Source organism: Carassius gibelio, chromosome B12 (assembly GCF_023724105.1).
Source record: "Carassius gibelio isolate Cgi1373 ecotype wild population from Czech Republic chromosome B12, carGib1.2-hapl.c, whole genome shotgun sequence".
Taxonomy (NCBI): domain Eukaryota; kingdom Metazoa; phylum Chordata; class Actinopteri; order Cypriniformes; family Cyprinidae; genus Carassius; species Carassius gibelio.
In genome coordinates this window covers 14,609,470-14,635,551 of record NC_068407.1, presented here as the reverse complement: position 1 = coordinate 14,635,551, position 26,082 = coordinate 14,609,470, and the positions used below count along the sequence as shown (strand labels likewise).

General features: G+C 37.1%; 1 protein-coding gene across 3 annotated transcripts in view; it reads left to right on the top strand.

The window, feature by feature from the left end:
- Window positions 1-25,826, top strand: part of rnls (renalase, FAD-dependent amine oxidase) — a 58,624-nt gene extending 32,798 nt beyond the window's left edge. For all 3 annotated transcript variants that reach the window (XM_052571141.1, XM_052571139.1, XM_052571142.1), the window contains 3 exons: window positions 12,246-12,419; window positions 18,952-19,127; window positions 25,297-25,826. In XM_052571141.1, coding sequence (XP_052427101.1) covers window positions 12,246-12,419; window positions 18,952-19,127; window positions 25,297-25,449 — 503 coding nt within the window. In that variant the 3' untranslated portion in view covers window positions 25,450-25,826. The remainder of the gene's footprint in view (window positions 1-12,245; window positions 12,420-18,951; window positions 19,128-25,296) is intronic.
- Window positions 25,827-26,082: the final 256 nt, after the last annotated feature.

The window sequence follows — 26,082 nt, the reverse complement described above, 5'->3', positions numbered from 1 at the left end:
AGGGTTTAAGATGACATGAAACAAAAGTTCTTGCTGTCTTTTCTTAACTTATTTTGATGTATATTCGAGTGAAACTGCTTCTCAAACATGAAAAATTCTAGGGCAGGATTTAATTTTGTTTATCGGAAATTGGTTTGGTCTTCGCATCATTGCCATTTGCTATTGCTGTTTGCTGTCTTAAGTGAGTGACAGGTTTACACCATCAGAGAAGAGATGTCATTGCAAATGGGAGAGGAAGTTATTTTGATTAAAGATTACAAGCGAACATGATAAAACGTTAATAATGTGCACAGATCAATCATGCATAATAAACACTGCAGTAATCCATAAGAAAGTGAGATTAGTTCATTTTGATTTCATGGTGACTTTAAATATATAACATTTTTGTCAAAGATGATTTTTTGTTTAATTAATAAACTGATATTTTTCAAGTGAAACTCCAGCTGTAGAGAACAGAACTTGTTTAAGGATGTCAACAATAACATAATTCATACACATTTCTAGCAGAAACATGCTTTTTTGCATGCCCTTTCAGTGTGTCTTTAAACAAACCTCATTCAGGAAACTCTGCATAAAAAGAGGAAGATGTAAGGTGCACAAAGCTAAATTTAGAGTCACACCCAGAAAAGAAGATACCATAGTCAAGCATGTGAGAAACTGAGCCCAAACCTCAGAGTTGCAAGTGTAAAATCCTCTGCTGCCTGAAGAAGCTCACTGTGACTTCAGAGGCTTGAGATAATCTCACCCCTGTTGTGCCAAGAGCGAATGCCATTTTTGGGTAGTGCCATGATCTGTATTTGGATTAGAACAGAAGATGAATGAGCAGTGAATTGCTCTATAAATTAAGAGGAATTTGTGATGCAGAGAAAGAGCTTCTTTTGACAAGGCCGGGTAAGGCTCTGGCTAAGTCGTGCTCCTAATAGCAGTTCCCTTGCCAAGCCATCTTAAAACTGAAATGATCTTTTATGAGTAATGGCAGCTCTTGCACATTTGCATGTCAGTTCTCTGCTTCGTCTGTTTCATCATGGACTCCCGATTTAACTTCAGCTATACTGCACAAAAAAGTAGTGTCTGCCCTTATAAAATAGAGCCTGTCCTGTGAGATACTAAAGTGTTATTTTTTTTCCGTTTAAATACAGGAAGAGTGTTTGTTTTACACTGATTAGTCATACATTTGAGGAAGCTCATTGTACCACATTCTTTTAATGTTTTTTGTAAAAACTGTTTGTACACTCTTCTCTAAGACCCAACTTAAATTTGTTACTTGCTGACCAATCCTGCCTTAACAACTGTTGTCAACTGCCATTTTGTCAAACAGCCTTATGTTATTTTTAAAGACGGCTCGGATCTGTTATAGATGTTACCTTGATTCCAGCAACCCAGGCTAATTGGAAAAACATGCCAATCACTGTAGTTTATGCACAATTCCCAAAATCTATACATTTAATTCATGGTAGTAAAACAGAAACAGCTTTTATTCCTTTTTTTTTTACACAAATTATGATTACAGGGCAGCTTATTGATTTAATAAGACCTCAACACACTACCATAGAGCATTATTTGTAAATTAATACATTGAGATTTTTGCATCACATAACCAGCTCCAAATGTAATTGGGCTTTTGATATCGTAAACTTGCTTGGTGGCTCACCTTGTACATTATTGCACTTGCAATTTGGAGGGCTCTGGTATGAGTCTTGTGAAATGGGAGTCATGATAAAATAAATAAATAAAAGCACTGTTTGTTAGGTTAAGGTGGTTATGTTATTTTCAAACCCGATTATAGAGCACTTTTCACGTTTTCGAACTGACGATATACATACACCAAGCAAATTTTCATAAAAGTTGCCATATTTGCATCCATTTGTTTTGATAAAACGGAACACACATTTAGTGCCTCTGCAACATACAAGAAGCAACGTAATATAATTTTGCAGTCATGTCACCACAGGCACGTTTTTCCAATGAGCCTGTTAAGGATTTTAGATGGTTTTAAAAATGTTGTATTACATCCAGAAAGCTGAGTTGTAGCACTCCTGAAGTAATTTACTAATAATTTAGCAAACCAAATTGATTGCGTTGCCACACTAAAGCAGCTTTTATTTGCTCTCTGAATGAGTCTGGAGTTAGAAATGGGACGTATTGATTTCCTATACCACATCACTGAATGTCTACTGCAGCGCCAGACACACTACACACATTTATGATGAAGGCTTTTAGCATCGTCCATTAGTTAAAAACAGACTTTTATGCTGTACCATGGATTTTAGCTTTCCATGTTGGGGCAAAATATTCTGTAAAAGAAACAGGCCACCTTTGACCTACTGCTTAAAATAATCTTTAGTTTGACGTCAACACTGAAGCCTGCAGGTAGCTGCCATAAATGTCTCTGTTTTGTCCCAAATTACACTTGAGCTATCTATGAAACAAACCACTTGGGCATGCTGGCAATCGCATTGTTTATCTAGCAGATATTTCAGCTGACATCAGAGCAGTTTCGTCCTCGTTTACCTGGCTACACAAAAGTGTCCATTATTGCCCTGTTTGCAGGGAAACCGAAAAAACTCCCTCCAGCAAAAAAACATTCATAAACATCCCTGAAAACCTGTGCTGCTTTAAAGTGGCCTGCAGCTGTGGAGGCACATCCGTCTCTCTAGCGGCCAGGGCTCAAAGTCCGGATATAAAGAGCTGAGAAGTTTTCATTTATAGCATCGGCCAAAGCCTGCGGTTTATGGATGATCTGTAGTTGGCCAACAGAATCCTCAGTGTTCTGGGCCAGTGCTGTAGGAGAAAACCTGGATATGTGCTATAGTGGAGGCCATTATCTCTAATGTGTGTATAAGCTGCTTTAATACATGGAGAACATTCTCAGGAACATCTTGTTGCAGATAAATTACAGCACACATTTTGCTTTTTTACACATTTAATCACATTTGGCAGACATCTGAAAAGGCTGAGCATGTGTTAAAGACTTTGGCGTGTTCAAAACCAAAAGTGCCATCATTTGAAGTCTGTTTTCTTTTTAGGCTAAGACTTGAAGGGCAAAACCTCATCCACATGATCAGCATTTAAGTAAATCCAGCCTACATGGAGGCTTTTTTATGAGTCACCTTTAATGAAATCACATGGCAAATAAGAGTGGTGATTTATCAGTGTTTGGATACTAAATGTTTTTAGACAACTTGGAGGCAACTGAAATTCTGCTTGCACTCACTTCTTTAATTGCATACATGAGATAAAGTGCTCTCGCATCCAGGTGGTTTGGCAGCTCTAGCTTCACCTTGCCTTGGCACATAGTGTACACATCTCATGGGCTTTATTTTTTCAAGTGACTCGGATATAACCTGGCTCTCGTGAGCAGTTGGAAAAGCAATTCAGGCCTCTTCCCACCCAATGTGCTGTATATCATCCCAGTCACGTGTCATTGGAACAAATGTGTGTTGAAACGTGGTACATGAGGAGCTATGGTTAATGATGGACCTTTCGCTCCTGTGCAAAGCCCCTTTGAATCTGAATGGTGTCAGTCCCCCTTCACTTCACCCAGACTAATAAATACTTCTTATTGTTGGACACAGTTCACCAACAAGTGCATTAAAGGTTAGCTAAACAACATTTGACTCCCTCTTTTTGTTTGGTTTTATTTTTTTTCTCTCTTCCTTTTTATTTTCGGGAGGCTTTCCAGAACCTCTCAGGCAAATATTAAATCAACCTTTAAAAGGCTGAGAGATCATAAATTGGGAAATGGTTCAGCTCTCTTGTACACTCTGTGAAGCCTTCCAATATGCTGTGCTGCTGTGTGGCGTCCCAGAGGGTAGCAGCAAAGGCCAGCCCTTCCAGGGAACAATGATGAATGCTTGGGAGTTGGTGTGCTTGCAACAATGTTGCCTCAAACAATCAAACAATGCCAATGTGAAAAAAAATGACCACCCAAATTCAAAAATAAACTTGTTTTGAATTTCTGTGCATGCTGGATGTGGCATTTCATTCAGTATTTAAGCTTGAATCAACCCGTTATGACATTAATCATATGGCCAAAATGTGTATACAATCCATGTTGCTGCTTATTCTCAAAGAAAAAACGAAAATTGCCATTTTGTAAATGCTTTTTCTACTGAATCATACTAAATTAAGGTAATATAATGACATTATATTGAACAACGTGATGGTAAGTTAAAAGGATATTTCACTCAAAAAAAACTGATCTTCACATGAACACAAATTAAGATTTTTAGAAAACCTATCTTGGTCTACGAGTCCATATGTCAGTGTATGAGACCTCCAAAGTTGATGCTTCAAAAACCACACAAAGTGAACATGACTGTAATCCAAACAACCCCAGTGGATTGCCTCTTATGTCAACTAAATGAATGTCAATTTATTCATGTTCTCTTAAGCCTGAAATACACTACACAATTTTTGCCCTGATTATCCACAGATTTACGGTCTGGAGAAGCTGACATTAGATGCCAAAAGTCAGAGCCCGTCCACTGATTTAAGTTGACTGATTTAATAGAAAACCAGATATAATTTTTTAGCTTCAGACTATGATTCTATGATAGACTTTCATTGTGGAAGAGCTTAAAGGGAGCATGCTGAGCTTAATTGGAGCAGCAACAATTTTTAACTAATAAATAAAAAACTATTTTGAAGACTTTTGCTAAAACTGCTAAAACTGTTTCTGATCTAACGGTAATTACTTCCCACATCAAGTTCCAGTTTATAATATGCAAAAGTCTAAACCTTAATCTCTTAATTTTGCATTAAAAAGTGAAACTTAAAAATGCACATTTAAAACTTTTACTTAAAAAATAGCCACCAGACAGTATGAACACATGGATATTCATGTCTCAATGGGCAATGATCTGATTGACTTGAAATTACCCAAGGTATATTGTAATGGCTGACACCTCTTCAGAGTAGACCCTCACATTTCACAATAGTTCCATTTGTAATTGCTTCTCCAGCGCTGAACACCAAAGAGTCCTAATTTTACTTGACCATGGTACAGTCATACCTCCTAAAAGGGTTTAAATCACATCCCCTGACACCCCAACACTGATTTCTCCAATTAGGCCAATCATTGACATGAAAAAAACTTGATCTCCATGACCCATTTCTTAAGGGAATATTCACACGTATTCCACAACCCCTGCTGGAACAGTCCCGGCTGACTTTGTGCTTAGAAATGACACATTAGTAGCCAAAATATTGCACTTTGTTTTGTGAGAAAATGCCCTTGTATCGTAATTCATCACCTTCTCCCTTTTACCCCTCATTGATTGCCTGTGAACCAGAGAGGTTGTTGCAAAATAACTCTGGATTTATATTTTCAAGCCAAGCAGCATTTATGATGTGTAACCAGCCCAGCAAATGACATGCAGCCCTGCAAGAAATCACAATCCAGACTGTTTACATGCAAATAGCACTTTTCATCAGCCTCATTGTTATGTTAACTATTGCTAATTATATCCACACAAACTCATTTGAAATGGCACATTTACTTGTTCCAAAATAGAGGCTTCCTGATAGAAGTAGGAATTAAAAAATTATCTGTCTACCTTCTACATAGGCAGCCATATAGGGGAGCATTTTGAAATGGAATTTCATGAGTGACTGATTTGAAACTTTGTAGTAATGTAGAATTTATATTAAATTAATTTGAATGTTAATTGAGCATTAATGATAAACACATTTAATTTTATATTTAGATTTTGGGGTTATGATCATCTTTCACTGTCCTCCATCTTGGATTGATTTTTCTTTACTGAGCATTTTGTGATTACCTTGGGCGCTACTTTAGTATTCTGCAAAAACAATGTATCTTAGAATGCAGGATTATCATGCTGCCTACATTTTGGTGCAGTCCTTGAATTGGTAGCATGCCTTAAACGCTTTATAATGCTTCCTTCATAGAAAGCTCACTAGGTTTTGGAACAGAGCCTTTATATGTGCCAATAGAAATGCATTTGAGTATATATTTATAACACGTTTCTGAATATTCTCATCACCGTAAACATTCTGCATTCATTCTGAAAGACGAGGATTGTCATGGCACCGAACATAAGCATTTGGAAGTGGATAAGGTTGAACATCTATTCAAGTTCAGATACTCGTCTCTGGAAACCGCCGCATTACTGTGCATAAGTAATTTGAGATCCGTTTTGTATGTGTGTTTGTGTTTGTGTATGCTTGTGTGTAGATGTAATGCAGATGTGCATAACCTGGGCTTGAGCCAGATTCACTCCCACAGGTTCCCTTGGGTCCTTACTTTTCTAATCACCCCGTAGCTCAGTAATTCTCAACCCCCTTATGTGAACACACACATGCACGTGCTTATGAGAGGAAGCTTTATAAGGAAGCCCCATATCTCATGCTTTTAGCAGACTTTTGGTACTGTGCACACAACTTTCATTTTATTTGCAAGCATTTTGTGAATTACCACCTTTTTGCTATCTTCTTATTCATATGTAATTAACTGATATGTTAGATGTCTTAACATGTTCCTGACATATGTTGCTATTTTTGAGTCTAATTTGGTCAGTGACTTAGACAAAAATGTCAATTCAGTCACTTTGCAGACACACATTGTAAGACTCACTGTATTGATTAAGAATCGCTCTGTCAACAAGCGAGTTTCGTGAATGTTTCATCCACTCCCACATCAAAGAACCAGGGGCCACAAGAGCAGGGTTCAACACATGCTCCCGAGCGGCCAACTGGAAAATGTTAACCTTCTCGTCCGAGAGCTGCACGCACACACGCTCACAGATACTAATGTAGTCGCTCTCACAGCCAAACACGTGTCAATGACTAGCCTCAGGTTCCTGCCGTAGAGCAGCAGACTGTTTGCTTTTTCAGGTTAGATGAGCAAAACGCTCACATACAGGTGAAAGCTCATTTGCAGGCAACTTATGATGCTTTGGTATTTACTGGGAGTAACTGGAAATCCAGGCTTTTGTATCTTTAGTGTGCTTTCAAATGTGCTGAACATATGTGAGAGAAAAAAAATCGCATTCTGGGGGGCAAAATACACATTCTTTGGTGGGTTTCCCCTGGTAAAAGTCACATTGCAGGGGCTAAATATCACGTTAGTGAGGACGCTTTAACCCACGGACATAAAAAACATCCCGCGTCAACAGTGTAGAAGTAGACGGACTTGGCAACACTGCCTCAGAAGGGAGTTCAGCAGCAACCCTTAGCTGCCTGTCGGTGCGCCTGCCTATAAATTGGCCTAATTTGCAGCACAATCAGATTAATGCAGATTCATTAAAAAATGTAAAAAATTGGCTGATCAATGGGCCGGCCAATCAATCGGTCAACCTCTACTGTAAATGCAGCTTAAATTAGTTTTTTTTTTTCCATATCGGTAGGATTTGACTTGCTCCTGATAGCTGTAGTATGAAAAGGGCAGTTTCAGAATCACATCTGTCAGTAAATAGGCTTCAGTTGCCAAACACTGACTTCGTGAACGTAGCTTGTTTGAGGTTGATCCTGCACATACAGCATAGTTGTCAGAATCCCCTATGTTTTGCCCTGCTTGCACAGATTGCAGATTTATAACCTCCAGACAGATGTAAAGCAGACTCTAAAGTGGTGACAAGTGTCTAAAGCGGAAGAGGACATCAGGTGCCTGTTTGTATATGGCCCTGCAAGTGAATGTTCTTTCGTGTAAGGTATGTCTCGCGTTGAGGCTATGCAGGCCTCACTTACAGAGCACTGTAAAGAGTTTTTTTTTCTCTTCAGGATATTGAAAGCTTGACTGTTTGGGTATATTCATGCTCATGTGGATTTGTTAGTCTTTCGACCGGAGGATGTGTCAGTGAAGGAGGCTAAAGATCACAGATGCATGTAATGACATTAAATCCCTCTGGTCTAAACTAAGAGGAAATTTTTACTAAAGTACTCACTAGTGCTCTCATTGCACATTAGTGCCATTACTTATCATTAAGCAAGCAAACCATCGGAGTGAGCGGACAAAGGATATTCATCTTGTATAAAGAAGTAGAAAATGTAAAACTGCACAGTTCAGTCAATAATTTATTACTTAAGTAAAAAACCATACCTTGTCTCTCCATAAGCTGGGGACAACTGGGAGGGGAAAAGGGGGTAAATATTCCACCAGGTGAACATCATTTGTACAGGTAGATGTTTAATTCAGCATGTAATTTAAATTTTAGCTAAAACAAACTCTTGCCTTCTTTGAACAATTTCAAAGAATGTAGCTTGATTAAAGGAAAGCCACACACTAATAGAAATCTAGGAATTATTTTGTGCTATTGCGTAAATCACCTTGCTTGAATTGCACTGCTCAGAAGCATTTCAAATGTAGTTCTTTCCCCCTATTCTTTCTCATAATGAGTGTAAAAATCAGTCATTGTCCTGAATGTCTTTTAAATATATTTAAAACAAATAAACTAAAACTAAAACTGAAACTCTAAACAAAAGTTGTTTTAAATGCTACAAGTGAATCTTGCATTACAGCATTATAATGTACAGTATGAAAAATATTCCTGTTTTCAGTTTTTCAAGAGTAACTAAAGAGAGTTAGAGGACAGCAAAGGTAATCTAAGTTGAAAAATAGCAGTAAGCATTAACAATTTTTTAATTGACATTGCCCGTATGAGTGACCTTCAGTCATTAAACGAGAAAGGGATCATACAAGACATAAAGAAATACTGAGATGTATACCATAGTGGAAAAATATACTAAAATGCATTTGAAATGCATATATTTTGTGCTAAGTATACTACATATACATTTACACATTTATGTGCTTAATAAGAACACCCTGCAATTATACTTTTGGTATATTGAACTGGTGTTCTTGAAGTCTTCTAATTATTTTGTGCTTAATATACTTTAATTGTGTGGAGGTAGATCTCCAACTAAGGATACACTTAAAATCCACATGAAATAAAAAGTGAATTTATGGGCCTTTTTTACATTTACGGGTTTCTCAGTGGAGGAAGTCATCATAGTTGGGTTAACATGAAGAGCACACCCTGCTTTAGAAACACCCTCACATTAGCGTTAACCTATTTTTGTAATTTGATTCAAAGGTAATTTAACACAAAGAATATTGTTATACATGTACAGAAATAAAAAAATACAAATATGAAAAACTTTTGAGGATTTATGATGTTGATGACCGTTAAACGCATCATCACAGTCTTGTGAAATGGGTCCATTTACTTTACTAGCCCACACTTCTCGCCTTGATGTGAACAATTAATCCGTGCAAGTTAGTCCGCTGAAAAAAAAAAAAAAAAAAAAAAAATATATATATATATATATATATATAAATATGAACATTTGCTTCCAATCTGGAATGCCATTCCTTCTCCAATGATGTCAGTCATATTTATTAATATTTAGATCACCTCTCAAAAGAATAAAACAAAGGTATGTGAACAAAATGCTTTCGGAAAAAAAGTTTTTGCCATTTGCAATCCATATTAAACACCAGCGGTAATATTTCAATCATTAAACAGTGCAACAAAATGTTGTAAAACAGTGCCTTAATATATTTAAAACTAATATGAAAAGATAAAATTCAGTAATCACTATATTATTCATGCATAGTAGATGCTTGCCTGTACAAAATATACATCAATAAGGTGTTTTATGAATTTCACCTTTTAATTAATATCTGCATTTTACTACATTACTACTAAATGCAAACTGAGTAAAAATAACTGGCGGTCAGTGGAGCAAAGCATCCTTTTGCCCTCCAGGTGGGTGTTCCTATGCGTGTTTGACATCACATGAAAACTATCAATAGTGCAAAAATAAAACCTGTGACCTTTGAGTTACAAGTTAGGCCACAGCTGCCCACAATAGTATCAAATTAATGTATTTTAAATGCATTATGGCATAGTTTTTTTTAAACTTTTAATTGTTATAGGTATGTTGATATAATTTGTAATCAAAAAAATTAAATACTGTCTATAAAATACTATGATTTTCTCCTGAGAAGAAAGCAGTTTGTTGATTCTTTGATCTTTCTCTCAGTTCAGCTGGTTTGTAAGATCTAAACATGTTATTGAGCTGAAATCTAGAAGACCCACAGTACAAACCTGTCAGAGGTAATTATGCTGCCAACCTTAGCAGGCAGGAAGAGGGTGGGGGTAATGTAGGGCAGTATCCACTTTACACCATGACTCAGAGCTTTACCTACCATGCAGCAGCCAGAAAATACATAGCCTGTACTTTTATTTTTTAAAAGCACAGTTCTGAAAACATCTCAATAGTTGTGGCTAAGCTGAAGTCATTGAGACCCCTAAATAGGTGGTCTCGTTTTACTTGAAGTCATAGCTTTTTTAAAAAGGATGATTCATTAATGTGCATCTGCACTCATTGTCCAGCCCTAGTGAAAGTGATTTCTGACAACTTAAATGGGTTAATGCGGTAAAAAGTGTTCTCGTATTTGTATTAGATAACCCTTCCCGCGTCAAGATCTTTTATGCCGATTAACAATGGTATGTTCTGTAACCAGATTCCATTACCATGAGGGAAAAAAAAGAAAGCCTCTTTATGGATTCAGCTGACAGGGTTTGCATTATCCCTGGGCTTTTCACGCTCAGATGCCGCAGCAGATTGTCTCTGTACCAAGGGGCACATTTACAAGCTCCTTATCTCCCCCAGATGTTCTGCAATGACTTAGTGATAAAAGGGACATGTCCAGGGACAGTCATGTGACCATTTCACCTCTATTGTCGTATTCTAACAGCATCAGTTGGTTGCTTCCTTATTGAACAAAGAGTTGGGAGAGGGTTTTTTGGGACAACAAAATTACAGCCGTGGTTGACGATGTTATGGGCATTTGTATGGCATCACTGTCATTCACAGAGCCACACAACCATAAAGCAAGCCATTCATACAGTTGTTTTTTTTTTTTTTTTTTTTTGTAAATACGTGCTAGACAATGTTGTTGGACCATTGCACTTGTGCCTCACGTTATTTACATCTCCCACATGACGTGCTAAAGCTTCAAAAAAAGAAAATTAGTTCAAATGAGTTCAACTTTTACGTATTTTCCCCCCATATAAATCAGTATATTAAAAAAATATATACCGCACTGTTTGCTTATATTAATTTTGAATAACTTTTAATGAAATTAGTTTCTAGAATTTTTTTATTTTTGCTGTTACTACATTAATGCCAAAAGCTAGACCATTAAGTCATTTTAAAAAAGCAGAAAAGTAATTCGTTTTTTTTTTTTATTATTATTATTTATAAAAAAAAAATCTTTTTTTTCTTTAAAGCACTAAATTGCTTATGGAACCGCTAGGGTATTGTAATTGAAGGGTTATTTTTTTTTATTTTTATTTTTTTTACAAGCCATTCAATATGTCCCACCTAAACTTCCCATTTCATTAGGTATTGCATTAAAACCGGAAAGAAAACTGCCCTTGCCAAATGATTTCATAGGGTCTTTAAACCGTATACAGATTTACTGGGGCCACGGAGGGGGGCCGAGCTTATTGACACTGACACTGCCCTTTGGAACTGAATCACACATGTGTGAAGGGAAAATGATGAGTTAGCATTCTGTTCCTCACTTTTCACCAAACATCTGCTTGTTGCTTCAGGGGGGGAAGATACTGCTCAGATAGACTAATGTTGATCAGGTCTCTCTGTCGGTTGTCCGTGAAAATGCTTTCTTCCTTACTGGAAACAGAGGTGTCTTTGAGTAGAAATATGCATTTGATTCCACTAGGGCTGACCTTTGACCTGCACTACACTCAGTACCTGTGGGCCCTAAATAGCTAAAGCAGGCCTTAGTGTGACTGCTCGTTTCCAATAAATAACAGATGTTCCAGACAGGAAACAAGTACAGCACTTTTCTAAAAAAAAAAGAAAGAAAAAAAAAAAAAGAGCCCCACGTGCTGAAGCGAGTACCTCCACCGCATTCTCATTAAGTGTCACTCACTGTCCATTTTAACCTCTGCACGACTAGTCTCATCTTCAGAAGGGACTTGCTGGTTGTGTTTTATAGCCCTACGCATTAACCACACATCTATCTCCGTACTCTTGTCACACTAGCGCAGGTGTATTATCAGACTTGGTGCTATAGGAGCTCTGTTAGTTGACGGCACAGTGTTTCTCTCATTTGATCTGTGTGCTGTGAATGATATGGGCCTGCTCTTCACAGGCAGCAGTGCTGGCGGCTGTCTGAAGTGAATAGAGAGATGAACTAACCAAGGCCCAGAGGCTTCATCTTGTGCTTCTGTGTCTCCATGCAGTGATAGGGGAGAATCAGAGGAGGATGCTGGAGGCTGTCAGCTACTCTTCTCGCTACGCACTTGGACTCTTCTACAAAGCCGACACACGAATCGACGTCCCCTGGGCAGCCAAGTACGTCTCCAATAATCCCTGCGTTCGCTTCATCGCCATAGATGATAAAAAGCGCAATTTAGGTCAGTGCCTTCATATTTTCCTCCTCTCATCTCCAACTCCCGCTCTGACATATTTTGTTCTGTTTCTCTGCGTTTTCTGTTTCTTTCCCTGTGTTTCATGTATCAGGATCTTTTTTTTTTCAAACTGCACACAAATCGGATTTGGTTTTAATTGCAATGTTTTTCAAATCCAAACTGGTTTCGATAGATTTACACATGGTCATGGTCATAATCAGTTTCAGACACTGACAGAAATGACAGTTTCTTTTTTTTCTTTTTTTGGTTGACGGCCCTGAAGACATTTCTAATACCCTTCCCTTCCTTTCCACCATGTTCCTGTCAAGTCCTTTTCTGTCTTTTCTTTGAATTACATGACTGTCTAATTGAGTTTGTATGCCTTGAGGTGTCAAGAAAAGGCTTGTGTCTTAAAATTATGCTAAATACTCAAGTGTATTTACATTCATGTCTGCACACATGATAATGTGTGGACATGGATGTTATGTAAGAAATAATATATGACATTAAATAAAAACCATAGTTGCATGTATCTTATGCTATCAAGTATTTCAAGGGTTCTTTCTGAAACACTTTTGTGTGAATTTTCCACTCCGATTACTCGTTAGCCTTATGATATCAACCTAACTTATTGAAAAGTGTCCATTATTCTGTTCCAAAGGCTGTTCCTAACATTAGTTGACTCAAATATGCCTTGTACCTTGTTCTTTCTAAAGCAGTATCACATTTATAGTTACAAGAGATGATCCCAGACTTGACTGTGATGTTTTTTTTTTTCTTTTTCTTGGATGATAGATGGTGTCCAAGGAATTGCTGGTTGTATTTATTTAGCACTGGAAAGTATCAACAATAGTTATTGTCAGTACTTTCCAGTGCAAAAATTTAACTATTGAATGAAACATGAACATAGCTATTGAAAATAGTTCAGTCTAAATATTTGAGGGTGCTACAGGTACAGGAAAAAGTATGTAATTTACCTGAATTTCTGCATAAAATAAACTAGTTAGTTCATCCAAGGGTTCACATATTTCTTCAACCTAAACCATGAATGTTTACACAGTGTGTCGAGAAATGACTTATAAGCATATCACTGTTTGTGCCTTATTTATTGAGGTTTAATTTGTTTTGTTTTCGAATACATTGTTTTCTATAAGTGTACAGACACTCACACACACTGCCAGCACCACTCGGAGACTGTCCATGGCGCCCAGCTATGACTAAGAAAGCTTTTCAAAATCCTGCCACACCACAGAACACCATGTACATCGTTTTCCATTAAATTACATTATATTTGTCCCAAAACACTGCTAATGTGCATGATGACTTCACCCTAGCCTGTAAGATTTTGTGCATTTTTCGCCAAAGGATTCTTTTGCTCTTTCTCTTTATGTTTGCTTTGTTTTTTCAAACACCAAACTTTCAGAGTGATTAGATTCACCATTTTGGACTACCACCTTGGACCATGTCTGGTGTGCAATACCTATGAGTTGACCTAGCCGCAACGTGACGTGGCACTGCCTTTCTCGTCCTGTGTGCGCAAACCTTTTTAGAAGGTAGTCTGTGTGAACAGCAGACTGTGAGACAATTCACTAGATTCTGGAAACATAACTCATATGTATTCTAGATGTGTCTGTCTTATGTGCATATGTGATTGTGTTTGTGAGTTTTTCCCTCACCAAGCCTGTGTCAGTTCATGACCGTGTATCTGCAGGAGCTGGTGGAAATAGTCTTGTGAAAACAGCCTCTGCACCTGTCACCTTTCATCCACTCCAGTGTTTCCGAGGGCAACATCATAATTAGGGGAGCTATTAAATTTTGCATTCTGCTGCGCTGTTCTTTTAGGCCGACACACTCCTTCCAGCCTCCTCAGCCTTCACACGGCCATGCTTTAATCTTCATTTTCATTTCTGTAATGTGTTTTGCTTGTAGTTCCAGTAAAGTAGGTCTGAGTCTGATCTCACAGAGCACCCCAAGCTCTCTTTGAAAACTTTTTGGCAGGCCGTTAATGATAAGCTATTACTGTGTTCCTGAACGTCTGTCGAGAAACCCATTTGTGCTGTTCTGGAAATGTGGAATGAGCTAGATCTGGGCTGGATGATGGTTTCCCAAAAACAGAACTGGCTCATAATTGATATGAATTTGATTGCATATGAAGTCTGAAAGAGTCTTACCAAAATGGCAAAGAAGGACTATTCAGAGTGGATTCATATTTGAAAGGATGTTTAAGTTATAATTATGAACATAGAACGTCTGTCATTTCATGTAGTCATTCCATGTACTGGGCCATATTGGGATCGCTATAGATAATACTAATGTGTCTGGATGTGGGCGTCACAGACGTTCATGTTCTCTGGACATGATTAATTGTCTAATTAAAACATTATGTAATTAAAGGAGGAAATTGGAGGAATAGTTCATTCAGTAATAAAAATCCTGTTATTTTTACTCACCCTCATGAAGCTCCTAAAAGGTTTGACTTTCTTTCGCCTGTGGAACACAAAAAGAGAATTGTGCCGGTTTCTCTTTTCATTGCAGTAAGTCTTTCAAGCTTCAAAAAGGATACAAAATGCCATAAAGATCAATTTAAAGTAGTCCATATAGTTTGCATGGTATAACCACACATTTTATATATCTCATGAAAGCATATGATAGCTATTTGGGAAGAACAGACTGACTATACTCACTGATAACCTTTAGTGAGTTCCTGCAAATCATTGAATTGAACTCCAAATCCGTCAAATTTGTAAAATAATTATTCAAGTTGAATTTGTGAGCTATATTCAGTGAAAAGATTGGACTTCTCAAGGACAACTAAATTATACCTTTAGATCATTTAGGATTTTTATCATTATAGGGTGGTTGTGTACACGTAGTGGCAACAAATATTTCAGTTCAAACAACTTGTAAAAGTTGATCTGTTTTCCCTTTTAAGTATAATTTGAAGCATATTCAATATGATTGAAGGGAAACCGCTTTTATCCCACAACATGTATTCATTTATAAAATTTCATACAGGTTTGAAATTACAGTATACAAGTGTGAGTGAATTGTATAGTTGTTTTGAAGAAACATTTAACATAAATTACACTTCAGTAATTCATAGATGTGATTTGTTTAGTCAGAAATGATAAATTTATTCCACAAGTGAAGAGATTACCAAGTTATTAGTCTAATGATTGTGGAGTGTTCATCTCATGAACTGTTTTAATGAACCTATTTATCAAAAGAACCATTAATTTCTGTATGGAGATAAGGTTTCAATGAGGAAAAAAATTACTCCACTTTTAATTCATGTGTAATGCATTTTTTTTCTGTCAGGCAAAAAAAAAAAACAGTTTTCCATTTACCCTGTGAACTTTGTGACAAGCTCTTCCCCCACCAAGAAATAAGTGACTCAACCAGCGGGCAGAATGCCAGCCCTCTACCCACGCTCCATGACCCTTCTCTCTCTTGTGGCACATGCACACTTACAAATAAACACTCAAACTCGTTTTTGTAAAGGAAGGTCTCTCTCTCACCCTCTGCTTCTCCCTTTCCCCTCCTCTCTGCCTGGCGGTGTGCCAAACACGTATATAGTCCGACTGCTCTGCAAACGGAAAATGACCGTGTCTCTGTGTTTCAGCCCAGTACTGATATTCATACTGGTCAGCCAAAGTCAACCTTGACTGGTTAGAACAATAATTTAAGCTCTTATCACTTCAGTTACTAAGCTCTTTTTACAGAAACAACACTCCATGATTGTGAAGTTAAGGCTTCCATTGATAAATTTGGCTGATTTAAAGTGAAAAGTGAAAGTTATGTGGAGCTCTCTTTTAGGTTTATCTGAAATGCTTGTAAACTCTTACATAAGCAAGTGAACACACTGGGGGAAAAAATGACTTCCTTTTTCCTTCGCTTAGACCATTCCAGCTTTGCAGCTAATATCTGAAACCTTTTCCTGCATCCTCAAACAGCGTTTTCTTATTGTTCATAATTTCATATTTGTATTTAATATAACAAAATTGTCTGTTAAGCTATTTCGATGTTATCAAAAACCTAATTAATAAACAAAAAAGTCAAACAAAATAAATGAGTATTTTTATTGAACAAGGATGCACTAAATTGATGGACTTTTACATGAGCAAAATGTTTATTTCAAAAACTTTTCCACAAAAATATTACTTAGTACAACTGTTTAAACCTTGATCATAAAATCAAGAAAAAAGGTTTTTCTCTGAAGAACAAATCGACATATTAAATATTTCTGAAGGATCATGAGACACAAAAACAGGAATAATTTCTTGGTGAGCATAACTTTCTTTCAAAGACATTTAACTCCTATTATGCTTTTTCACTTTTTTAAATTTTAGTTGGTCTGTAATTTTGCTTTTGGAGCATTAAAAAAGCATTAAAAAACTATCACGGACTACAACACATTTTCCGTGATTTCTGATATCGCAAATATTGCCAAATGGGACGGGACCTGGTTGAGCTGCACTAGTGAAGGCAACGAGTGTTATCACTATGGTGGAGACACGCTAGCTTTCCCAAGGCAGATGAACTTAGAGTGGTTACAGTCATCCGGGTTTAAATAGCACTCAAATTGATTTGAATTTGACGCAGTATTTACACTGAAGCTGGCAGATGGCTATGGTAAGGGGCATGACATTTCCCGACCAGGCGCCGAGTGCTGCCTATCACAGCACACACTGACCCAGCTAACCAATCACAGCATATTCTGTATTTCAGGAGGTGGCCTTCATTTGATACAGGAACTATTTGAGCCATTCATGCCAGAATGGGGATCGAGGTGTTGTAATAATGTAAAATAATGTGTTTTTCAAACAACCTAGTATGAAAGACTGTTTTAGTACACCCCAAAACAAAATCTAGACTTTGTAAAAGAGCATAACGGGGAAGTCATGGCCTAGTGGTTAGAGAGTTTGACTCCTAACCCTAGGGTTGTGAGTTTGAAAATGTGAACTCAGGGCCATTCTTAACTTTAGTTCAAATTATCTTGTAATGTACACTATCCTCACTTGATAGTCAGGTTTTGAAATTTCACACTGTACATTTGTAAACTGGGTTATTTACTGCATATTTAGAAGGTTATTCGTTTAGCAAATACAGCATGCAACCATGTTGTTTTAGTAACTGGTTTTCCATCTGGAAATGTTGCAATGTAGTTTTGCTCAGGTTATCTGGTCTTCTGAAACAAAAACAAAAACTTAAATATACTGTTGAGTGTCTAGTGTCATGCTGTGTTAGTCATAAAATAATCTTATTGTATTATTCCTTGAGGCATTTTATCCACAACAATACTTTCAGGAATACTCAATTTCTGTATTAGTCCAATGTTATTTAAAGACCAGGCATGAGAATAACATGTGAATGTGATTTGCCCTGACTTTTTCCACATTTATTCCAACATTTTTGCCATTTATGCCAGTGGTCATGATTTAAATGGCTTATGTTGTTCTCTGTTGGTCCATAATACTTTCCTAAACAAAATAGATCTTACTGAAGTATAAGGCCCCTCCCACAGGTGATCCATAAAGTATGTGTTACCCTGTGAAACTGCCAGAGGCTTTAATATTAAGTTTTAGCCAGTCTCTGTGGTCTTATTCAGACGTAGCCCTCGTTCCTCAAGTGTTGATCAATGATGGCTTTCAGCATCTTCATGCTACTTGGAGTCATTGGGCCAAATCACTCCAGCTGCTCAAACACAACCCTTATGTTTATGGTGCCTAATAAAGCATGATTTCCTCCAATCATATTAAATATGTGTTTTAAAACAGTGTCATTAGAGAAATGACTACACTATTTGCCAGGCTAATATATCAGGCCTAGTCTCAGTCATGGGTCATGTCTCTGGCAATGGGCTTGGCCCATAAAGCATTAGATCATGGGGTTTGGTGTGCCCATAGATGATATCACTGAGAAACCATCATCTGGGAGCTGGATACTAATACTTAACACTACTCACGCTAACCTGTTACGACTAACAAATAAATCTGGTCATGTTACATTCGCAGTGAATATGAAAGAGCTAGCTTGATTAGTTAAAGGGATAATTCAGACAAAAATTACATTCTGTCATTGTTTACTTAATCCAAACCTGTATGGAAACAAAAGAAGATATTTTGAGAAATCTCTGTGTTTTTCATCCATGGGATCTGATGTTGTTTAGCCCCCATTGGCAAAATGATTTGAAATATTCTTCCAAATATCTACTTTTTATGTAGCACAGAAAAAAGAAAGGTTTGGAATGACATGTTAAGTAAATGTTGACAGAATTTTCAGTTTCGGTCTTTTAAAAACATCACATTAGATCATAGATTTTTTTTTTTTTTTTTTTTTTTTTACAAGTTATAAAAAGTATTTATGGCATTTTCTGCTGTCTTTGTTGTTATCTGAACCTTATTTCTTCCTTCATTTGAAATTTTCTCAATCTTTCTCTCACTGTAGCATACAATGTGGGATCTTTGTATGTTTTTTATGAATTACTTCATAAGCAGCCACATGTGAGTTTGATAAAAACGATGTGTATTTTTGGCAGCTTCGAAGACCTGCGGACCTTCTGTGGTGGTGCACACTAGTGTGCCCTTTGGCATCCAGCACCTGGAGGAGGAGAAGGATGCGGTACAGCCCATCATCCTGGAAGAACTGGAAAAGGTGATGCCAGATCTACCTCAGCCTGACAGCATCAAGTGTCAGAAGTGGAGATACTCCCAGGTGAGACAACATGAGTATGTGTGTGAGAATTTGACTAAGAAACTCCAATGTATGCCACTATTCAAAAGTTTGGAGTCAGTCAGAATAGACAATCTATGCTCTTTTTCAAACTTTATAATTACTTGGCCTGAAACAGAGTTCACTTTGAACTTTGACATAAGATATCTTCATAGAGAGGTTAATAGATTCTTAAACTGGGACACTGAAAGCAGTACCATAATAAAAAAAACATTACTCAGTATTATCATCCTCCATTTCATCCCATCCTGGGTAAATCATTTATAATTTATATATAGTTCATTATTTTTAGATTTGGTTTGTATTTTTAGTTATTTTATGATCTGCTGCATTTTGAATTATCCTTGTAAGGCTCCACTGTAATCTGTGTGAATGTATATAAAAAGTGAAACAGAGATGTTTTGGCTTATTCAGGCAAGTGCTACTAATAGAAGCCCCCCTTCTATGCAGCAGAAGACATTCATTTTTAATTAAGCCTAATTTTTAAGGCTGATAGTGCCTTCAAATCTCTCTAAATGAAGAGAATCTTCTATTCTGCAAAAAAAAAAAAATCTTCTTTATAAATATTTTTGTCCTTTTTTCCAATAAAAAACATCTAAACTAAATAAGATTTACTCAAGAAGCAAAGCTGCATAACATACTAAGACTTGTTTTCAAATATTAAGACAGGTTTAATTCTTTGACAAATGTTTTAGTTCAGTTTAAGCCTCATTTAAATTTTGTTAGAATTCTGCTTAAATCAAGTAATAAACTTAAAGACAGATTACCTGTTTATTATCTTGTCTAGTTTTGCTTCTCTAATAAATAAGGAATAAACAATATATTTTATCAAAACAGACAAAATACAGATTAAGAAAAAACGTAGTTTAACTTTTTCAAAAGAGCCTTGGTAGATTCACACACAGAAATCCGTACACTCCCCCCACTCACTTGGCTCACACACACACACGCGATCTTACAGTAGTACTTTATGCATTCACACACTGTGTGGGACTGCACCCTTTCTCGCACAGTTGCATTCTCTCTCAAACACACACAGACATACTCTTTCGAAGCCCCCACACTCTCAGCTCCTCTGTGATGCACAGCACTGGGCCTCAGTTTGAGGTCAGAGGACATAGAACATCTGTGTGGGAGCGCTGAGCTCGCTGAGTGCCAAAGAGTGGGCCAAGGCCCGTTTAGACTGCGAAGGCGGGAACACAGCACTTACTCACACATGTGTGTACACACACACAAACACACACACCTGTGCATGTGCCAGATCCTGGTCAAACACACAGAGGGCATGGAGCAGGAGTCGGTCTTACAGTCATTTGCCACATCACAGTTTGCTGAGCATAAACCAGCAACACACACGCGCACTCTCCACATGTCAAAGTCATTGACTTCTCTGGACTCTAATGGCTGGAAAGACTCTTCATGAGTCATGACTTTCAATCTACTGTAAATGTAGACTTCTTTTTTCAACAGACACTACATTGTTAGTGCACAGAACATGTGCATTCCTTTTTTATCACTCATGCTTAATAATACATAACTTCAATTCATAATTAATAGGCATGGTGGATAATGCACACACAACCTCAGTCTTTAAGTTTCCGTGTGGTCTAGATGTTACATTAATGTCATTTTAAAAATGTGTAGGATTTAGGGCTGTCTATTAAATGTTGATTTAGCATGATTTAATTAGGGCTGCAACTAACGATTATTTTGATAATCGATTAATCTGTCGATTATTTTTACGATTAATCGATTAATCGGTTTATGTACTTATATTTTAGTTTTTTCCATTTTTTCCCCAAGTAAATTATTAATAAAGGGTCTTTATCATTCAGCATAGATTTTTAAGAGATTTTAACCATTTTGCATTGTCATATCCTCATCAAAAATATACCTGGAGTTGTTTTATGTTAGTAATCCTTTGTCGAACTCTTCTGCAATCAAAACACTGACCCATACTCTAGCAAAATTCACAAGGAGATTTCAAATATTGTTTTCACCATGGCAGTCCTTAGAGCTCCTAAAGTAGTTTAACATCCCAAACAAAGCTTAAGGAATCTTTGAGAACATATGTTCACGAAGTATAAGGATAAAACAGAATAAAATTGCAGTGCATTGTATTTTATTATTTACTGGGAAAAAGCTTTATAGCTTATGCTGTGAAATTGTAAACAATCCTTCGAAAAAAAGTGCCAATGGCATGAAACCTGAATGGAACTCACAATTTAAAGTAAAATCCATCAGAAGGTTGTCCAGAAAAAAAAAAAATGGGACACACACAAAAAACCTGCTGTGTGAAAAAGAGCAGTGAATACTTAGAAAAGAAGTGCATTTTACCTCTCTCATTCAGTCATAATTAGGCTGCAAGTCTGAATTATGAACTGGTAAACGACAAACTGATCACATAACATTTTGTAAAGCTTTAAATGTTAACTGTTAAAAAGCAATGTTATCAGCTTTTACGACTAAACATTTGCAAACAACCTTGTACTGGAGAATCTGCACAAATAAAATTCTTATGGGCCGTTCACATATCGCACCTAAAAACGCGTGGAAAACGCTAGTCGCGCCGCTTTCTCCTTCTTTCCAAAGCGCTCGGCCAGAAGCGCCCCTGAGGCGTCTGCCTTTGCTAAGCAACCATGACGTGCTCTCTCCATGACGTGCCCTCTCCATGAAGACCCGGAAATTTCAGCAAAGGATAAATGGATGCGGTGTGGACGCGCCTGGAAAAACGGGCGCATCGCACCGCGTGCGTGTCGCGAACGCGTCGCTTCCATTATGAGAGTGCATACTGCGCGCCTACATAGGAAATAACGAACTTGAGCACGCAAAAGACACGATATGTGAACGGCCCCTTAAACAGTTCAGTAGTGCAGAGTTTACAGGTTACTCTTCATTTTAAAGGCTCAAAGTAAAGTATTCCCACTTCCCGCTGAATGCTGCAGAGACGCTGTTCGGGAAGCACGTGACATAAAACGAGGCCAGCTATTGGCTATTCGCTACTTCACCTGCTGTACTGGCTGAGTAAAACCTCCGGTGGCTCATTACTGCCACACTTTGGTCACCGCAGATTTGAAATATGCACGAAATGAGCCGCTTATGGCAAATAAAATTTATTTAGCGACGAATCGATTACTAAATTAGTTGACAACTATTTTAATAATCGATTTTAATCGATTAAATCGATTCGTTGTTTCAGCTCTAGATTTAATAAAACATAATAATGTACTATTAAAAAAATATCAAAAGAGATTGTTTAGAAACAATAGTGTTCAAAATAAGTAGGGTTTAAAAAAGAATAAAAATTAATGACAAACAGTCATATGAATTCACCATGACAAAAGTTTCAGCAAAAGGAATAAACCTACATCTTAATAGGTTGCAACCCTACATATGGCAATCTGGCAATGAGGGCGAAGGCCTACGATTCTACAAAGTTATGGGGAATTTGTGCCAGAATTTAGAGTTTATTAGTAATCTTTAACCCCATCATCACAAAATATCAAAATATCCTGCCTTTTAAAATTGTTTAGATTATTTATATTCCCATTGTAAATGGATGACTATACATTTACCATATGTTTGCATTTAGCATTTTGAACAGATGTGCAACCAATTTTTGGGTCACTGCTGTAAAAAAAAATTGCCATGACTATTTCATAACTTAATGGCTGTATTTGAAAAAAAAAAAATCATAATAATAATTGGTGTTGGTTCTGCAACTCCTTACCTTGGGGAAAGCCATTTAATTCTCTTACAGGAGTAGTTAATACTTGTTTGCTTAAACAGACGAACAAGAGATTGTTTGTTGAATAAAGAATTTATACCTTATTTGTTTTCCAAGCCTTTTATTTAGGAGTAAACCATCCTGCAGCCAGGCCCTGCAGCTTGATGCACCAAAGTTCTGACACAATGTACACCAGAGGAACGTGGGGTAAAGCAGATTTAAGGAGGTTAAGGAGTTCAGGCTTTCTTACTTAAGCGTACCTCTGAAATAAACCAAACAATTTGTTCTTGGCCATGTTTCAGGCCCAACATTTATCAATTGATTTACACACAGATTACCATTTAAAGATACAAGAGGGGAGGGGGATTTTGGACAGAATGATGATAGAGGGCGGTCTGTAAGATGCCTAGTGAAAGCCCAGGAAATGGACACTATTTCCTTGGCTCTAGTACGTTGCACCTTGATGTTTATCTGCCGGAGGGCTGGGGCCAGTGAAGCCCTTGTAATGGGCCGTACAGGGAATGCGTTTACTCTCAGTAGTCATTTACATGCTGCATTTCTACATTTAAACATTGTACAGAGACACTGTTCTAGCTGTGGCTCTTTTCTAGTTATCTGCAAACGGGGGTCAGATTTACAGTGAGGACCTGTATCACTGACTGCTGACTGTAGAATACATACATCATTTTAATGAGCTACAGAGGCAGTTTGTAAAGAAGATCGACCCAGATATATAGTTTACAGTGCAACATGTCTGTCGTCTGTAAATATTAATATATAAAAGCTACAGAGTTACTGCACATTCAACATATACGGAGCAGCCATAAAAACTAACTTTCTAGTGCTTAACTTTCAAAACTTCCTTTCAAAAATGCCTGACTTTCAAAAACTAACTTTGAAATGCCTAACTTTCGAAAACGAACTTCCGAATACTTAACTTTCAAAAAGTATTCTTCATATAATGAACTTTCTCAAAACTTTTTTACATTTTGTATTTATTTATTTCACTTTTAACCAGGGCTTTGACAAACTTTGCTTTTCTAGTTATAAGCTGGGTTACGCACCGGTCAGACATACCATGCGCTCTTTAAAACCCACAACCCACAGACAGTGAATATCATCCAATTTACCATGAAGTCTATTCTTGACACTGGTTGACCCATTGAAGGCGCCTCTTGTGCTATATTAAAAGCTCTATATTTAACCAAATATATTAACAGCCCTTTCCCTCCCCCATCTCTTGTGAGAATCTCCATTATGAGGAAACGATGCTACCAAACAAGTAGGGGCGTAATGCACCTAGAACTGTAAATCCTGATAGTCTAGTGCTGTCATTTTGTAGTATACATAGATATACATCTTAAGAAACAAGCAAAATTACAACTGAACTCGACTGCAAGAGATCTGCATTTTAATTCAGGTAAAACAGTTTCAACACAAATAAAAATAACTATTATTATTTATAAAGACCTGCATCACTTTAGTCTTCAATGTATTCTGTAGCTTATTAAACTGAATGAGTTGAAACTATCAGCATGAGACACTGCAAGTTAGGATGATTGGCAAAATAATGTTCCCAAAAACCTGACTCTGAAATGGATATATAATCTCATTAAATTCTTAAAGTATTTGATGAGTTGTGCTGACAGATTACATATGGATGGACAGACTTTCAGCCGTCCTCTCCTTTTGTGCCTTATAGATGAGTGAAACTTGGCTTGCACTTTAGGCAAAATAGTATTGCCACAATATTTTCCACTGTTGTTGAAAGAGTCCTAAACCACAGTTTTGTTTTCCTGATATTGAATAAACCACCAATAAAGGAAGACTTTGTCCATCTATAGACTTTTTGCTATAATCAGTTGAACATTTTCCATGGGCCACATTCAGTTGTCAAACAGGTCTGTTAGGCAGCATTCAAAAGCGTGCTTCTTGCCATCTTGCAATCCAACCGTTGCTATCTATGATCTCTTTGGATTTTTCAAAACATCACAACTGACTACACCCTCACAGTCACCACCTAGATATCATTGGTAGATAATCATTTGTTTCAATACTTTCATTTACAATTGTTTAGTTAGATGCTCAATTCATTGCTTTAAAAATAAATGTGTGTGTTTGTGTGTGTGTGTGTATGTGTGTGTAAGAATATACAGATGTTATTAAGTGACCAGTCCGATAGTTTTATGCTATGCATTACCCTCAGAAATGTTCCACATAGAAAGTATTGTGTTCATATCACCTTGGGCATTCATTTGCATACCCACACTTATCCCTGCTTAAAGAGAGAACAGGCTGTTTTCAGGTTTATTTTTATTTTTTAAGGAAATCAAGGGTTAACAGCTCTGTTCAATATCAGAATAAAAATGAGGTCACATCAGTTATTGGACACCCAATCACTCAATTTTGTTGTTCTCTAATTAGGTGACAAGATCGGTGGCTGATTGCCCAGGGCAGATGATACTGCACTCCCAACCTCTGCTGGTGTGTGGAGGGGACGGCTTCACACACTCCAATTTCGACGGCTGCATCGAGTCTGCCCTGAAGGTCTTTGAGGTTCTGAAGTCTTCTCTCTGAAAGGGGGTTGGGAAAGTATGCCTTTATTTTGGGTTTTTGTTATGGAGGATGGCACATTGATTTAGATTTAAGCCCCTCCCTGCAGGAAGATGGATGTACTGCACAAAGCACAGTAGAACTGTCTCGCCTGTGTCTGCAGACATACATTTTGCTACAAAAACCAATTATACCGTCTGTGCTGGATGCTGAGGATTAGAGGACAACAGAGCACTGTGCAAGTTTAGTTGTGACTGAGGCAGATGCCTCATACTGGCTTTGATACAATGTCTTGAACTACGGTTTTCTGATGTGTAGAAAATAATATGAATGTGTTCCGGTACTGTCAGCCTTCTCCTGTCATAGTCTCAAATTAATAAAGTAATTAAAACATGCTTAAATGCGTCTCTCATGTGGGTAGTTGACATTCTGCGACATGACATGCTATACTCCAAACTATTATGGTATTGTGCTTTTATCCTTAAAATTCTAAATGATAATCTAGTAATTGATTTCATTAATTATTATTATTTTTATTCATTCATTATTTTATTTTAATTATTTATAATAATCACAATAAAAAATAACAATTATTTTATACTGACATTAATACATAGACTATATAAGATTAATATTGTAGTTTAATTAAAAGTTTGT